Here is a 17,639-nt window from a genome sequence, read left to right on the forward strand (position 1 = left end):
CAGGGCTGGATCGACAGTGTAAATATGTTAATAATAAAAATAATACAGAAGATATTTTCCTGGAAACTCTCGCATGGTAATGATGAGTAAGTGCGATCTACGGAAATGTGTTGATTTACAGGGCAATTAATTTCAACAAGATTCACATCCTATCCCATGCTTTGTATACTTACATAATGAAAACTAAAAAAAAAAAATTAAAAATGAATATTCAGGCCATAAAATCAGAGGAAAAAACAACCAAGTCACCTAAAGGGCCCCCAATGCATTAGAACAACAGCCCAATCATAGGAAATAATACTATTCCACCATCAAAAGCATCTTGGTAGAAAGATCTGGCCGGTGTAGCTTTCACTTTGCAAAGAGCACTTGCTTGCTATGTGTTTAGAGTCCTCAAGAGGAGAAACAGTATTCACTAGTCAGTGACCAAAGGGTCTCAGCACCTCCCGTCACACAAGGAGACAGTCTGGGGTTTCTTGTTCCCAAGATAGCAAAGTCTCTCATTGTGGGAGTGATGAGCCAATGCATCCTCCTGCCTTATTCAAACCACAAGAGATGTGCTTCATTGGAGATTTTATCGCTCACACCTGGTGATCTAAGAAGGCAGGAGTTCTTGAGCAGACTCTGGGGACATATGCCCCTTGGGGTTGACTCTGCCTGAACGGAAACTGAGATCTACGGACAGTAGACTTGGCCTGGGTGGGGCACCGTGAGGGTATCCAAGTAAAATAGCTGTGACTGTCCCTCAGGGAATGCTAATCTCTCTAGAGCACCAAACTACTTGGCTTATATGTAACTTTGATTTACAAAAATAAACACAAAAACAAAACAAAAAAATCTTTAATTTTAAAAAAGAGGTGGAGGCTTGAGTTTAGACTGAACCTTAAAGGATTATACACCAGCTTAGTAGCCAAATGTCATCTCCCAGGGAACAGAATTAGGAAGACAGTATTAATAAATATACTCTAAGAGCATCATGCTATACATCCTGTTGTTGGTCTTGTTTTACCTTTAATCTCTGTGGACAATCAACTGTGAAAAATAGTTTCCAATTTAGAAATCCAACAATAAAACAATCTATATCCAATAAGAAAAAACAAAATGAGATAAAAATACATGAGAGGGCTGGTGAGATGGGCTTTAAGAGCACTGGCTACTCTGCCAGAGGACCTGGCTTTGGTTGTCAGCACCCACATGGGAGCTTACAACCATCTGTAACTCCAGTTTCAGGGGATCCAACATCCTCTTCTGGCCTCCTTGGGTGTCAGGAACACATGTGCTACATAGACACACATTCAAGCAAAATACCAATATATTTAACATTAACAAAGTAATTTTTAAAGTATTGGAACATTGGACATTTAAATAAGCCCAAGTGAAGTGGAAACTTCTGGTTCCTTTGGAAAGTTGGTTATGTCAAATGATGTTTTGCTGGGGCACACGGATGGAAGGATGTTTTGCTAAAGCAAACACATGAAAGGACACATGATGTCTAGAATGAATATAAATATAACCCAACAGACAGTGGGTGATGCTGGATAGTATTGGTACGCCTTACCATTTTTTGGTCATCGTGTGTTATAATTTCATAGAGACAGATGCACCAAAAAATTTCTGGTGGTGTTCTGGTGGCTTCCTGCCACTTCTCAGACTCTGGCCGATTGGCAGAGTGAAGTGGAAGTTTCTGGATAGGTCAGTTGATACAGACTCATGTGGTGCTTTGCTGGGGCAAGTCCTGTGTGGGAGGACACTTGATGTTTGGAGAGGGTATAAATAAGACTCAACGGACAGTGACAGTGTGCTTGTGTAGCTAGTTTTACAACGATTGATTCACTGGTCTCAAGGCTTGGTCTTTGCTGATCTTCTCTTCATTGAGAGAAGCATGGCAGAGAACTTCTCCTGACATTCCTGCTGGTCCTGGTCACTCCTGCTGACTCATGCCCATTCGGTGGAGGCCTGGCTGTTTCTGCTGGGTCATGCTACCACTGCTATCCTGACACTACACAACGGTGTGCTGGTATCCTAACAAATGGAGATTGGAATCACTCCAAGGAACTACTTCTAAACAGCATGTAGCAGAGCCTCAAGGTTTCTTCTGGGTCCATCTGCTGTGGCTGATTCAAGAATGGTGTTTGCAAGTAGATGGAGCTGGCACTGCTGATTCCTGTAAACGAAACTGCTGATATCCTGACAACGAAGACTGGATTTGCTCCAAAGAACAATTTCTAAACAAATCCACATTCTCTTTTGCTCTATTAACCTTTCCTTTCCATTACCTCTAGTGGGTGGTGGGCTAGAAGGGAGGTTAAATCGTTTAAGAACCCTTATTAAAAGTAGGTTTTAAAAAATCAAAACCTACACCTAAGTTTAGATTTTCATGCTGTAGGTGACCTTGACCATGAACAATATGCCTAACTTTTCTGTGTTCACTTTCTCATCTCTAAAATGGGTACAATTGCAATAGTTATTTCTCAAAATTGGTGTTAGGGCCACGCTCCTTTAATAGGAAATGCGGGACAGGGAGGAAGGGGAGCAGCAAAGCTCAGTGACAGAGCAGAGCAATAGGCCCTGTGTTCAATCCTAAGGTGACAGAGCAGAGCAATAGGCCCTGTGTTCAATCCTAAGAGTTTAAGAGAGCGGGAAGGTGGGAGGGAGAAGAAAAGGCTTAAGTTGGGCTTGCTGTCCTCTTCTGTTTGCACAGCACATTGGAGGTAGTGGATTTGAACCACACCATTTCCGGCATTCTTTCTGAATCCTGAATCCTTCGGATTCTTTGTCTCTTCTCCAAAGCAGCTTGTCAGGAGGTAGAGGGCAAACACAGAGGGGGGAGGGTCAGAGGATGGGGTGGGGCTGTCACAGTTTCCTGAAGCTCAGCTTGCTTGCTCATCTTAGAGTGTATGATGTCTGCTGGAAGGCAGGGAGTGGCCATTTAAAAGGCACAGAGAATGGGGACATAGAATCTAAATAAATGTCACATAGGAGCACGGAAACAAATCTGTTAGAAAACAGAATGGGAGATAAGAACCAAGCCGTGTCTTTGCTGAGAAATTTGGCAGATTCGTGTTCTGCAGCAATCCTTGCATTTCATCCTTGAAATGAGAATACTGTAAAGTAAGAATTCTTACCTTAGGGGGCAACTGAAGGGACTGGAATATATAGGAAGTACTGCACCTAGAGCTTCTGGCTACATATTTGTTCAGTGTTGAAACAGTCCATTGCCCCTGACTTACATGCCAGGCCTCACGAATGCAGGGCAAGTGCTGTACTACCAAGCCACATTCCCAGAGCGGGAGACCCGGATGTTTCTTTGAGCTAGGAAGATACTGGAATATCAGTGTTCAACACTCTGAGTGGCTAATCATTTGTAAACTTTTTATTGTGTCCGAACAATGCTTTCAAATCTTGTCCTTCATATTATCCCAGGATCTTTAGGGACGAGGTTGAGGCAGGGCCGAGAACCATCTGAGGTCCTAGCTAGGGAGAGACTGTCTGTACTGCTGGGATGAAGAGAGCCAGGTACAAGTCCATGTACTATGTTTCTCTGACTTGAGAGGTTTTCACATTAAAATTGTATTTTCATATCTGTTTTGTCGTAGTACAAAAAAACATTACTTCCTCAAAACACCAAAATGGCCAAGTCCTTCTTGTGTATACTATTACACATCCAGTGTCTCCCTGAAGATAATCACTGTGGTGATTTGGGAATGTATGTGTACATGTATGTGTGTCTATGTTCATGCCTGTGCTGTTCATTTCTGTGTTTACCTTCCTGTGATACTGAGGATGGATGGACCCCTGGGCTTTGGGTGTGCTAAGGAGGTGCCCTACATAACATGTCATGACCCTGCCAGGAAGATATAATTCCTATTCTACATGTGGGGAAACTGAGGCACAAGGAAGCTGCGACCTTACCCACCCAAGTCACACAGGTGAGCTGCAGCTTAGTTTGTTCCACATGAAGCAACATTTTGGACAGAGATTTTGACAAAGATTTAGGAAATATGAGGAGGAACAATGTACAGCCTCTCCCCCACCGCTTTCTAGAGACCCTCTATCAAATATAATGGGTCTGAGGAGACGGTCCTGTGCCAGATGAGGCAGGCTGTGAGCCCTTCTATTTGGCTCCAGTTCCCTCCACTGATACCTCTCTGAGGTTAGAAACAGAGAGGGATCCCTCGGCCTAGGCCAGGGGTGTTACACTGAGCCCTGTAGCGCCAGGCAGGGTAAGGCAGTGAGAACAACCATTCGGGCATGAGAAAAGCCACACAACACAAGGGTCATGTGGAATGATGGTTGCTGTCTTGTTTCCATAGCACCGCCACCAACATTAGAGCAGCCTGCTACAGACCCACATTGCCTTGGCAGATTTTCTCAAGAACAGCAGAAAATCTCAAGGAAGCTACAGGGAAATCAACCCTCAAGCTATTTCCTTACTATCATGCTAGTTATTATTACTTTTATTTATTTGTATGCACTCCATGTGTGAGCAGACACCTTTCTGGAGACTATTTTTCTCTTCTACATGTATCCTGGGAATAGAACTCAGAGCATGAGTCTTGGCAGCAAGCGCCTTTACCTGCTGAGCCATCTGTCTGACCCCAGGGTACTTCCATCCCCTCCTTCCCTTGATAGGGTCTCATGTGTCTTAGGCTGGTCATGTACTCACTAAGTAGTGAAGGATGGACAACCTTGCACTTTTAATCCTCTTGCTTTCCCCTTCTGAATGCTGGGTTCAAGGTGGGTGCCCCTGTGCCTACTATATACAGTGCTGGGGTTTGAACCTAGGATTTCATACATGCTAGACAAGCATTCTCCCAACCGAACTATTCCCAACCTCGCATCCCTTCTTGCAATAGCCACTTACTTTATTTCACTTTCATCCAGGGAATAATTAATTAGCATGACTTATAATCACTCTACACCATCAATACAGTTTTTGTTTTGTTGGTTTTGGATTTTAAAGAGAGGGTTTCTCTGTGTAAAAATTCTGGCTATCTTAGAATTCACTTTGTACACCAGGCTGGCCCCAAACTCAAAGAGATCCATCTGCCTCTTCCTTCTGAGTGCTGGGATTAAAAGCATGTGACATTCTGCCCAGAGTTTATTCTAATGAGCTTCACCAAGCAGATGTGGAGCAGTGTGTTCATGTGGAACATTTTCAATTGATCATTGTCGTTTTGTGTCATCAAAACATTTGTTGAACACCTACTACGTGCTCCATCAGTGCCAGTAATGAGCTGCCGTGAGGACTGACATTCGAGCTACCACAGGTTATTTCCAGCCAGGAAAATGATCCAGGTAGAATGGGAAGATGATGGAGTCACAGGGAATATTTTAAAGAGCTCTATTCTGAGACTTGGCTATTTTCTTGGCGTCACGGGCACAGCTGCTCTCCTGGCATGTATAAATTTGAGCATGGTCTGCATGCATGTGCCGGTGCTCCTTGAAGGTGATGATAATGAATTGAGATATGGGAAACCTGAAACTGATTTCAAGGCGTGTGGCTCAAGGGGGAATGCTTTAGAAAAAGAGCCCTGGGAGAAAAGGCAGAAGGAATTGGGGTTACTAACAATGTATCCCGGAGAAGAGAAGGTTAAGGAGAATTTAATAGCCATCTTCAAATATCTAAAGGGATATTGCTCATGTGTTTTAAACATCAGTTCCTGTCTACAAAGGACAGGGCATGAGGGAATTACCTTAAACAGGAGCAGGAGGGACTTAGATTAGATACCAATGAAGAAGAAGAAGAAGAAAAAACAGCTGGAAAGACCCTGAAAAGCTGGAAGGCAACTTGATTTCCAGAAAGGCAAATCACTTTAAGAACAGTGGCTGATGAAGGAAGCGAGCTTGGGGCTTTCAAGTCAGCCAATCACAAATGGTAGGATCATCAGCAAAGGATTTCACCTTTCTGAGGGTCCATCTCCCCATGGTTAAGTGGGGGACAATGACAGGATCTGTATATTGGGCTGGTTTCCAGATTGAATTAAGCTAGGTACAGGAAGCAACTAGCCTGTGGTCTGGCCTAGAGGCACGCTCACCCAGCAATGAATGCAGTTCGGTATTGTTAATCAACTGTAGCCTTAGAAGGGGAAAAATACTTTACTCATAAATACAAGCTCTCTTTTCAAGTTTATTTAGTAAATAGATACTGCTGTATGTTGTGGGGTTTGTAATCTGAGATTATGTGGTGTCAATACTTAAAAAGTCAATTTTTTTTTTTTTTTTTTTTTTTTTTTTTTGAGACAAGGTTTCTCTACATAGCCTTGGCTGTCCTGGAACTTGGTCTGTAGACTAGGCTGACTTCAAACTCAGAGATCCTCCTGTCTCTGCCTCCCTGGGATTAAAGGCATGGACACCACTGCCTGGCTTTAGATATAATCTTAAAATAATGCCATCATGGGCTGGGAGCCGACTCCCTCAGTCAAGTGTTTGTATACAAGCTTGAGTACCTGAGTTTAATCACCAGTGCTTATGTTACAAAGTCAGGTGCAGGAGCACACACACGCCTGTAATCCCAGCAATGGGCACACAGAGACAGGAAAGTCCCTGGGGCTTGTTGGCCATCAGTACTGTTCAGAAGGAAATCCTGTCTCAAAATACAAGATGGGCACCAATTAATACCCAAGTTTGGCCTCTAGGTTCCACACTTGTGCACACACACAACTTTGTACAGATACATAGAGAGAGATAGAGACAGAGAGACAGCAGAGAGAGACAGAGAGACAGAGACAGGGTGACAGAGACAGACAGAGTGACAGAGTGACAGAGAGACAGGGAAAGACAGACAGAAAGCAAAGTAAGGCACATTTTCTTTTCTTCTGCCAAGCTAGGAATAGGACTGAGGCCTTGACAGGTACTATGCAAATCTTTTACAACTGAGCCACACACCAGGGTCCACTAAGGTCAAGTTCTGAGTGAAAGGTAGGTGGGAGAGAGACCTATAGAGGTTTTCAGATGGAGAAATTACTACGAATTATGTGGATGCATAAGCATGGTGGTGCACAGTTATAATTTTAGCATTTGGAAAGCTGAAGCAGGAGGATTGCAAGTTGAAGTCAATCTAGGCTACACAGTGAGTTCTAGGACAGTCTGGGATATGTAGTGAGACCCCGTCTCAAAAACAAAAACAAACCATACAAACCACCACCACCAACAATAACAATAACAAAAGTCCAACAATCAGAAACAGATGAGTAAAAGTTGAATTCATGGGTTGACCAGATGGATCAACAGTTAAGGCATTAGTTGCCAAACCTAAAGATGTGAGATTCATCCTTGGAATTCATGTGGTGGAAGGAGAGAAGCAACTCCCACAGGCTGTCCTCTGATATCATCATGGACACTATGGCATATGTGTGCATACATACAAAACACTAAGATAAAACATGTGAATCCACTAATCTACAGATCAGCTCAGGAGGCTCTTAGATGACTTCAAAGCCATCAGTTATTCATTGTCTGGGAATCTCAGTGTTCTTAAAAATAATTGTAACTTCAGAGAAAGATAGCTATCTGTTTCTGACACTTTGAGTGTACATTAAAAAAAAAAAGCTATTAGCATCAGGTAAGAGGCGCACCTCAGCCCATGTGTGAAAGTCAGAAGCCAACTTTGTGTAGTCAGCTCTCCTTCTCTACCTGCATGTGGTTTCAAGCATTGAAGTCAGCTCTCATATGCCTTACTAAGTGCTTTTGCCTGCCAAGCCATCACACCGGCCCCCGTTCCAGATATTTTAAATGCTTTCAAGAATGCTGTCCTCTGAAATTGTATTCTAGAAAGTTTACTCCACCGCAATTATAACCCTGCAGCACATTTAACTTACTAATATTTATTGAAATATTTTTAGCTGCAAAAACATTTTATGTGCACTATTATTTATTAATGTCCTGTTTTAAAATATTACACATAAAATTTATTCCAGTGCACATTAGTAAATAAATTATGCTTGTAATTTCTAATGCATTTTTAATTATAAATTTATCCATGTCTACCTTTATTTATGATATCGGTGTCTCAGTGTTGAACATACTGTATATTAATGGAGACACTGTTAATTATGCATTCTTGGAAGTTGCATTCGACAAAACATCCAATTTTTTTTTTAAACATTCTTAGTACTGTTAGCATCTATTAATTTAGGAGTCAGCACTCAGTCGTAACTAACCTCTGAAATCAGAAAAGTGCTGTTAGGAGCTGGTTCTGAGGACAGATTTTGGAAGGGCTGCATTTATATGTAAATGGCTAGCAAGGTACTGTGACACCTGTCTGATGTTCCATTTTCACCCCAAATACCCAAAAAGAGTTACCCAACAGAGGTAACAATCAGTAGGGAAAAGCCACAGAACAATTTCTGCCTAGCCTGTACCAGGCAGCTCTATTTTGGGGCTGGGGACTGAACCCAGAGCCTCACACACTGTTGGCAGAGAACTGGACCACTGTGGAGCCATACTCCTGTGCTCACTGACAGGTATTTATTACATTGGTGTCGTGTGTGCATATGTGCGTGTGTGTGCATATGTGTGTGTGAATGTGTATGTGCAAGCTAATGGTCTGTATGAAGGTCAGAGAATCAGAGGACAACTTACAGGAACCGGTTCTCTTTTTGGCTATGTGGCTTTCAGGATTTGAACTTGGGTCATCATGCTTGGTAGCAGTCCCATGTGCCATCTCACCAACCCATCTATATTTACACACTAGTTCCAAAGTCTTATGTTTAAGATGATTTTGAGTGGTAAATTTTGCACTCCCCTTCCAGCAACCAAAGTGACTTAGAAGCAACGTATTTGTCTTTTTGAAGATTCTTTAAATTGAAGTATTATTTATATTTGAACAAAATGTATTGTTCTGAATTTTTATACTTCTGGGGTCTTCTTTAGAATAGTCTGAATGGAAATTTGACAGCAAATTTACTTTTTTCTGGATATTTCTTTGTACTATAGCAGTGCAAGTAAGTACCTATGTGTTCCCTGGGGAGGGGTAAGGGGGGGGGCACATTTCAAGATCAGAAGGCAGCAAAATCAGCAAGATAAGAAGGACAAGTATTAGCAGATTTGAATATAATGATAGTATAGGTTTACAGAGCACGGGGAAGGTGTCCCCGCATCTCCAAGCTCTGGCAACCTTCAGGAAGTATGGCTTCCTTGTCACTGTGCTGGCTCACAGCTTCCTGTACCTGTTTGCCAAAGCGGTCCTTTCCGCGCACTGCCAATGTTTATGCAGAAACAGATTTGAAATGCTTCATCTCAAGCACAGGTTTGGGCAACTTTTCAGTCAACATGCACACTACCAACATGTTGATGGTGTTTTAAGTGCACACATGCCAGGTGGGCCCCGAGCTATACCTCTAGCAGAAGCTTTTAGTACATGAAAAGAAGCAAGAAACCCTCTTCCTCGTGGCCCATCAGATAGACAGACTTGTGTCAAAAGGATAGGTGTTACGATTTGAATCGGAAATGTCCCTCTCTGACTTATGTCTTGAACATATGCTCCTTAGCACTAGTGGAAATTGGTCTTATTGGCGAAATAAGTAACAAGGGTGGGCTTTGAAAGTTATACTGACCCCGGGTGTCTCTCTGACTCTCTGTAGTTTGCTCTGATGTGAACAGTCTCTGCTACACATTCCTATTGAAGTAAAACCAAGATACCATGCTCTGGCTTCCTTGCCAGTGACAGGAACCTCCTGCAATCATGAGCCCAAAGAAATCTTCTACTTTAAGTTGTTTCTGCCATGTGTTATGGTCATAGTAACACAGAAGTAATTTGTGGAGAGAGAGCCTGACAGATGATGAACATGGAGAATAGGGCTGTGCTTGTGGCCTGTGAGGTCAGCAAGTGTGTAAGAAGATGCAGGCCTTGCTATCTTGGAACGTCAGGCCATAAAAGAATGGAACATTGCTGTATACCACACACTGTTCCAAGGACTCCCATGTATTACTTCTGGAACCTTCACAACAGCCTGGGTGAAGAAACAGTTGTCAGAGAGGCAAGTAGCTTGTTAATGCATGAGCCTCACAGCTGGTAGGCTTCTTTGATCTTCTGTCCATGGTCCCCCTATCCTGAGTCCCAGATGCAAAGCAACATCTGTTGGCTAACTTGGCTCTTTTTTCAAAGCTGGAGGTGAAGGCTATGCTGTCTGTCTGATGGTCATGGCTATGCTAAGGTATGGGCCTCCTCTGGGTTCTTGTCTCTCCAGCCCCTGACCCAGCACCATCAGTGTGCTCTATGTGTTTGCTCTTGAGGTCTTGACTGTATGTACCCATAGATCAGGAGGCAGGGCAATGAATGAGTTGTGTTCTCTCTCTTTTTAATTCTATGCATATGAATACACTGTTGCTGTCTTCAGACACCAGAAGAGGGCATCAGATCCCATTACAGATGGTTGGGAGTCACCATGTTGCTGGGAATTGAACTCAGGACCTCTGGAAGAGCAGTCAAGAGCCACCTCTCCATCATGAATGCATTCTCTTTTAATGTTCCCTTTGCCTTCCTTCGGATACAGCTCCTGCTTCTTGGGGCTCAAGTCATTCAGCTGCTTTGTCTTCTTGCTCCCTTGTCTACACTCTGGATGCTGATCTTTAGGTTCAGAAAAGCATGGAAAATGCCTCCCTCCTCCTCCTCTTTCTTCTCTTTTTCCTTATTTTCCTCTTCCTTCTCCTCTTCCTTCGATTTCTTCTATGTTGCTTTTTTATTTTTGGTATAAGAATTCACTCTCTAGTGCTAGGACAGACTTAATTGCTAACATTATATGATGCTGACTAACTAGAGTCTCACAGTACTGGCAACTGTTCTGTTATCCACAGGTCAGCTCTATCCATGTAACATTCTATCATTTAATCTTCACAATGCAGTGAGTTTATTTAGACTTTTGTCAATCCTTTAAGAAGAGTTCTTTCTTTTTATGTGTATTTGTGAGTGCTTGAATGTATATGTGTTCTCTATGTATGTGCCTGGTGCCCACAGAGGCCAGAGTAGACATCAGAGTTACGGTTGGGTGCAAGCTGCCTAATGGCGATTCTTGGGCGCCAAGGTCAGGTCCACTGCAAGTGCTCTTAGCCACTGAGCCAGGACTCTAGTGCCTGTGTGACAGAGGGGGAGCTTAGGGTGACAACTCACAGAGCCTTTGAATGGCAGAGTGGGGATTTGGTCTTTAGAACCTACACATGCTCGGCAGTCCAGTTGGTTTCAGTTTTACAAGTTTTATGTGTCTGAGAGACAATTAGACAGTTGGGTTTCAGAGTGGGCTCAAAAGAGAGAATAAGATCTAGAGGGACTGGGGGGGGGGGGCAGGGTCCATGTAGCCCTGGCTTAGCAGGCAATGACTAGGTTCCATTCCAAATAGACTGAGAGGAAAGCCCCAACTTTAAAGAACAGACCTAGAAAACTGAAGATCCACCTTTGTTAACATCTATTGCTTTACAGAGTGATGTCAGCAGCCCCCGAAGGAGTCATGGAGCTGTGTGTGTAAAAGTCCAGCAGGTCCCTGAAGGAACCATAGTGCCAGTGCCGTGTGTGTAAGAGCCCAGTTGGTGTTTGCTTCTCCTCTCACCCAAGTATAAAGTAAGAAATCAACCATATACGGCTTGAGTGAATCTATAGGATATTGGTCAGTTGGTAACTTTAAAACTGGTGTAGATCCATCAAGATTCAGCCTTGTCTTTCGGTTCTTTTGCTAGGTACATTTTTGTTCTTTTTCAAAAAAAAAAAAAAAAAAAAAAAAAAAGACAGGTATCATGCTACATAGCTCGGGCTGGCTTGGCTTCTGCTCCCCTGCCACAGCTTCCCCTGTGCTGGGGTTACTGACATTGGTGTGTCACACTTAGCTTGCTGAAAAGCCCATCCCCGCCCCCAACCCTCTAGGGTTTCTTGGTGTAGCCTTGGTTATCCTGTAGCTTGCTCTGTAAGCCAGGCTGGCCTCAAATTCACAGAGATCCACCTGCCTCTGTCTCCCAAATGCTGGGATTAGAGGTGTGAGCTTGAAATGTATTTTTGAGACACTTCCCAGAGGATTTCTCAGAGAACAATAGCATGACATAATTTATACCTTTCCTAGCTTTGTCATGACTTTCTCTTTTGTGCTGTGTATGTGATGTGTGTGTGTGTAGGCATGTGTGTGTAGGTGTATGTAGGTGTGAGTGTAGTGTGTGTGTAGTGTGTGTGTATGTGTGTATATGTGTATGTATGTGTGTATAGTAGGTGTGTATGTATGTGTGTATATGTGTATGTATGTGTGTGTAGGTGTGTGTGTATGTGTGGTGTATGTGTAGTAGGTGTGTATGTGTGTGTAGGTATATGTGTGTAGGTATGGTATATGTGTGTAGGTGTATGTATGTGTAGTAGGTGTATGTATATGTGTGTGTGTATATATGTGTGTAGGTATGTGTATATGTGTGAAGTATGTGTGTGTATGTGTGTTTATGTGTGTGTGTGTAGGTGTGTTTATGTGTGCAGGTGTGTGTCTATGTGTGTGTGTATATATATATATATACATATGTATATATATGTGTGTGTGTGTACACAACGGCCAGAGGACAATTTCAGGTATGGTTGTTCCTCAAACCATTCAACCCTTTGTTTTTTTGTTTTGTTTTGTTTTGTTTTTTTGAAACAGGCTCTCACTATGCAGTCCTAGCTGGCCTAGAACTCAATACATAAGCGAGGCTGGCTAGCCTCAGGTACACAGAATTTGCCTATCTCTGCCAACTTAATTTTTTGAGACAGGGTCTCTCTCTGTGTGTGACAATTAGGTAACTGACTGGCCAGCCTACCTCTAAGCTCTTCTCACCTCCGTTTCTCAGTAGTTGTGTGTATGTGCCAGCACATACAGATCTTTACATGAGTTTTGCAGATCAAACTCAGGTCTCCACGCTTGCATGGCAAGTGGTTTACTAAGCTGTCCCTCCAGCCCTCTGCTACTGATTTCTACCCTAGAAAGTTAATCTTACATCTCTCCCCAACTATCGACCAGTCCTGAATATGGTTGTTGTCATCACTATCTATAGGTCATCACTATAGGTGAGGAGCATGTTAATATGTGTGATGACGTGTTGAGCGCTGTGATGGTGCTTATCATACATCAACCTATTTGAGTCTCATAGCAATACCCAGAAGTTGGCACTGCTGTTACTAATGGAAACATCAAGATAAGGTCTAGTGTCCAAAGACTCACAGAAAGATAGAATTGATATTTAACTTTAAACAAAAATATTTTTAAATTAAATTTATTTACTGCTCCGTACAATGTATCCTGGTCATACATCTCCCCTGACATCCTAGATCCATCCCTACCCTCTTCCAAGTTTCTGACTAGTCCCCCTCCTCAAAAAATTTGATACCAATTTGTGTTGCCCATAAATTCCTGAGTGTGGGGCCATCCATTGGAGATGGTTGACCTATCATACCCTTAAGGTAAACCAGCTCTCCCTCCCCCCAGTAGCTACCAACTGTCCTCATTTAGAAATTGGGGCTTGTGATCTCTTCCTGCTTCCATTCTGAAATGTTGACTGGCTTCATTTTGTGTACTTCTTGTACAGGTCACCAGAGGTGGTGCGAATTCATGAATGCAGAGAACCTGTCATGTCCAGAAGGTATTGTTTCTTCCAGGCCTCAGGCTGTTATGATCTTCTTGTTCCCAATTTCAACGGTGGTTCCTGAGTCTTTCAGTGAAGGTGTGATGTGTCTCGTTGCAGGGTATTTGATCACACTGCAAACCCCAAGATTGTGTTAGTTACTGAAAAAAAACCTCTTTTTAGTTGTGGTGTAACTCAGTCCTTAGCTCACACCTTTAATCCCTCTGGCTGGAATACAGACGTGCCCTTAGTACACTCCTTTAGTCCCAAACAATGAAGATAAAGTCAGTGGGTAGAAGGAAGCAGCCATGTTTGAAAGTGATGTCTAATTGAATGAATGACAAAGTGATGAATCAGAAGGGAAAGAGGCAGTTTTACTGGGAGAGTTTTATAGAGACAGGTTGAAGAGAGAACAAGCTAGACACAGGTGAAGACAGAATGAGCCAGAGAATAAGGAGCCAGGAGATTAGAACAGATTGCTTACATTAGTATGAGGCCTAGCAGAGTAATGCAGTCAAAAACTGAGAGAAGCCAGATTGAATCAGTCAGATTGGAGAGGAGTTTGAGCCAGAATAGTCAGTCTGAGATCTAAGAGAACTAGAAAGGATCAGGGTACTCACCAGCAAGTCTCAGGGGCTGAAAACATTCTAGGCCTTGATTAGATTAAGGGAGGCGATAGGAGGAGACCTGGGTTAGCAGACTGAGATAGTAAGCCTCCCAGACAACAATTACGACAGGAGAATAAAAGTTACATTTACAGTGTCCCACTGTGGCTGAGCACTCCATGGACACTTCATCTCTGCACTTCGGTCAGTTGTGAGTTTCTGTATTAACCATTGTCCACTGAAGTTAAAAAAAAACAAAAACAAATTAAAAAAAAAAAAACCCTTCTCTGATTAGGTCTCAGAGCTTCGCTAATCTGGGTGTTTAGATAGTAATTTAAAAAGCAGTTTGATACTATGTCCATGTAGCAAATAATAGTTGTAGTGAACTCTTCTTTCTGACATGGCGGTGAAGCTGAAGACTTTTCCCTGTAAAAGTAAGAAGAAACAGCTTACAGCGATCCTTACACTTGAGGGTAAACAGAAGTCAGTTAACCTGCTCCAGAAACGGCCAAGGGCAGCACGCATGCGCAAGTCACTCGTCAGGTCCCGCCCCTTGTCCCGCCCCCGGGAGGCCGCGGCTTCTCCGTTCTGGCTCTGGGGCTTGCGCACTGCGTCCCCAGCCAAAGTCGCCTTGCCGATCGGGGACTTCCGGTACGCAGGGTACGGTTCCGGGTCGTGGCGCGGCTCTGGGTAACAGGGCTGCTGTTGCCGGCCGGCGGCGGCGGGGAGCGGCGGGGTCATGAGGGCGAGCTCCGGGCGCCAGGGCTGAGCCGGCCGGTAGGATTGCCGGTCCTCAAGGACTTCGTGGGCGCAGGGTTCGGTGCAGGGGCCGGGAGGCGTGGGGGAGTCAGGACCTCCCTCAGGGACGTGTCCTGGGCGAGGCGGCCTGTAGTGTGGAAGCCGCTTCAGGTAAAGGTTGCCCTAGCCTTCGCCCTTTCGCCCGCGGGACCCTCCGACCCCTCAGCACCCCGCTGCCCAGCGGCGCGCGTTGTGGCTGTGCTCGGTGGCCTGGGAGCATCCGTTTCCTGGTCCTTCCTGAGCCTGACAGCTGGGTGTGTGACTTAGGTGAGGAGAGACTTTGGACCTGGTGGTGTGGGGGCGGGGGAGGGGGCGTCCTTGGCTCTGGAGGTTTCAGGCCCCCGAATTCTGCAAGGTCCGGTGCCCAGGCTCCATCCTGTGAAATCAAGTTTCAAAGCATTGTTTGGGCAGTCCTGAAACAGTCCCACAGATTGTTTACCTACCCCGAGTGCCGCTGGGAACTTGGATTCCGTTTTGCTGTTTATAGGAGTGACAAGGAATGGTAAAACTGGGGTGTGGGTGGGAAGAAGAAAAGATTATAGTTTAAAGAAGTGTGTAACTCAAGTCAGAAAGTATAAGATGAAACAGAGACCTCAAAATGACTTTGAATGACTGCAGTATTTGAAACTGTCACCGTCCCCAACTCCGTGCAAAGCACCATATTTGTTACAAACCCCAAAACGGCCAAGTTCCAAACCTTCCCAAGTGTAATCAGTAAGGTGGACAGGCACATCAGTTTTAAGAGGTCGGCGTTCACATGACCAACAGAAAGGATGGGTCCCTCTGTGAACAACCAGCAGAGCAGAAATAAAGTGTGGTATTACTATGTTTAGGAGCTACACAGGCTGCAGTGAAAATTCTTGCTCAATGGTAATTACCCCCATCTTTTTCAGTCACACCCCCCTCAAGCTTACTGGACTCTGGGAGGGACGCATGCCAGGTGTCCCTTTCCTTTAAGCTGTGTGCTCATATCTGCCTTAAGCTACTAAATATGCCTACATCGCCTCTATGATCTTGTAGCTCTTGGCTAACTTTTTACAGTTAACCTTTTAAAAGTCCACACTATGGACCTTTCTTCTGCATAAGTAGGATCTTAAATCATTATTGATTTGTTCCCACATACCTAAAAAAACCTTTTTTTTTTTTTTACCCTGTCTTTCCCATACACTTCCCACAGTTTGGTTTCCATTGATAATGCTTCCCATGATCCAACTGAAGGTGGTCTCACTTAACCAATTAAGGACAACCCCAGCTTCAAATGAATGATTATCCACTCTCCCATTTTTAAGAATTATTTTTTAAAATATGTATGTGTGTCCATGTGGGGTTTGTTTGTGTACATGTGAGGGCAGTTGTCTACAGAGGTCAGAGGAGCTGAAGAGTGAGTCAGATCCCCTATAACTAGAGACGTTGGTGCTCTGAGCTGCACACTGCAGGTGCTGGGAACTGAACATGGGTACTCTCCACAAGAGCAGTACTGGTTCTTAACTACTGATCCATTTCTCCAGTCCTGGGAATAATTTCTTACCAAAAACCCTATAAGCACCCGTTATTTACAGCCATTTCATTTAGCAAGCATTTATTGTACATGGATATAGGTCAGCCACTGTATGGCAGTTTCATAAGTAAGACTCAGTCATTGTGTACAGCCAGTTCTTACTGTGGGAGGGAAATTAGTTACTCCAGACATGGTGTGAGAGTTTTTCTATGATACAGAAGTAGTTTGTCATGTTAGTTTTTAAGAGATGACACTCGGTGAAGGGAATGAGCATAATGTGAGGTAAACTGGGCTTCAGTTTTTCCTCATTTAACCATTTTAACTCAGGTTGACAGAGTTAAATACACAGCTGGTATGAGACAGCCTTCTTTCTTACCATGCAAGTACATATTGAAGCAACTGACTAAGAGGAACAATGAAATGTTGCAGTGGAGAGTAGACAAAGTCTGTGTTGCAAGCCTGTCTTAGCTGCTTGGTAGGCTGAGGCAGCAGAGTACTTAGACAGATTGCATGAGCCAGCCTGGGCAATGGTGAATGGCTCAGTGGTTAAGAGCATGGGCTGCTCTTCCAGAGGTCCTGAGTTCAGTTCCCAGCATCTGCATGACAGCTCATAACCATCTGTAACTCCAGTTCCAGAGGATCTGATGTCATATTTTGGCCTCTGTGGATGCCAGGCAAACACGTGATGTTTATACATACAAACAACCCATATACATAAAGTAAGAAGAAATGCTACATCTTAAAAAGAGAAAAAAGCATATTATGGTCCACAGCATGGGGATGATAGGTGGGTGGACTAGTGTGATAGTAGTCCATGGAGCATAGATAGGCGTGGTCTCTGCCTTTGTGTCTTGTGTGGCATGCCGTCCTCACTAGATATGTGGCCTTTGCTTAACTCTAGCCAGCATTTTCTTCATCTTGGGAATGGAGCACTGTGGATATTTAATAAACTGATCTAGGTTAAGAGCCAGGGCTTCCCACTGCCCCTGTCCCACAATGTGTATGAGGTCAGCCTGGTCTACAGAGTAAGTTCTAGGATAGCCAGGGTTACACAGAGAAGCCATGTCTCAAAAAAAAAACAGAGAGGCAGAGTGGGGGAGGGAAAGAAAGGGAAAAGAGAACTAAAGAAAGAAAGGATGAACCTGGTAGAACCTGAGTCCCGTGGCTTGAGCTTT

General features: G+C 43.8%; 2 protein-coding genes across 19 annotated transcripts in view; one reads left to right on the forward strand and one right to left on the reverse strand.

Annotated features, from left to right (window-relative positions):
• Positions 1–13,199: 13,199 nt before the first annotated feature.
• LOC143441279 (uncharacterized) lies at positions 13,200–14,967 on the reverse strand. 6 transcript variants are annotated; one of them, XM_076928564.1, is made up of 4 exons: positions 14,634–14,909; positions 14,322–14,406; positions 14,184–14,216; positions 13,200–13,697 (listed from the first exon to the last, which is right to left on the reverse strand). In XM_076928564.1, the coding sequence occupies exons 1-2, from the start codon at positions 14,907–14,909 to the stop codon at positions 14,374–14,376; spliced, it is 309 nt and encodes a 102-aa protein (XP_076784679.1). In that variant the 3' UTR covers positions 13,200–13,697; positions 14,184–14,216; positions 14,322–14,373. The 6 variants fall into 6 exon arrangements, with proteins under 6 accessions (XP_076784679.1, XP_076784676.1, XP_076784678.1 ...); XM_076928561.1 differs by having other exon boundaries at positions 14,622–14,909; XM_076928563.1 differs by having other exon boundaries at positions 14,184–14,406; positions 14,634–14,967.
• Positions 14,826–17,639, forward strand: part of Mapkap1 (MAPK associated protein 1) — a 206,516-nt gene continuing 203,702 nt past the window's right edge. For 3 of the 13 annotated variants that reach the window (XM_034494897.2, XM_034494902.3, XM_034494904.2), the window contains exon 1: positions 14,838–15,233. The gene's annotated coding sequence lies outside the window, so the exon portion shown is untranslated. Of the gene's footprint in view, positions 15,234–17,639 lie in introns of all 13 variants that reach the window. The other 10 variants (XM_076928553.1, XM_076928559.1, XM_076928555.1 and 7 more) reach the window with 8 other exon arrangements.

Source organism: Arvicanthis niloticus, chromosome 2 (assembly GCF_011762505.2).
Source record: "Arvicanthis niloticus isolate mArvNil1 chromosome 2, mArvNil1.pat.X, whole genome shotgun sequence".
Taxonomy (NCBI): domain Eukaryota; kingdom Metazoa; phylum Chordata; class Mammalia; order Rodentia; family Muridae; genus Arvicanthis; species Arvicanthis niloticus.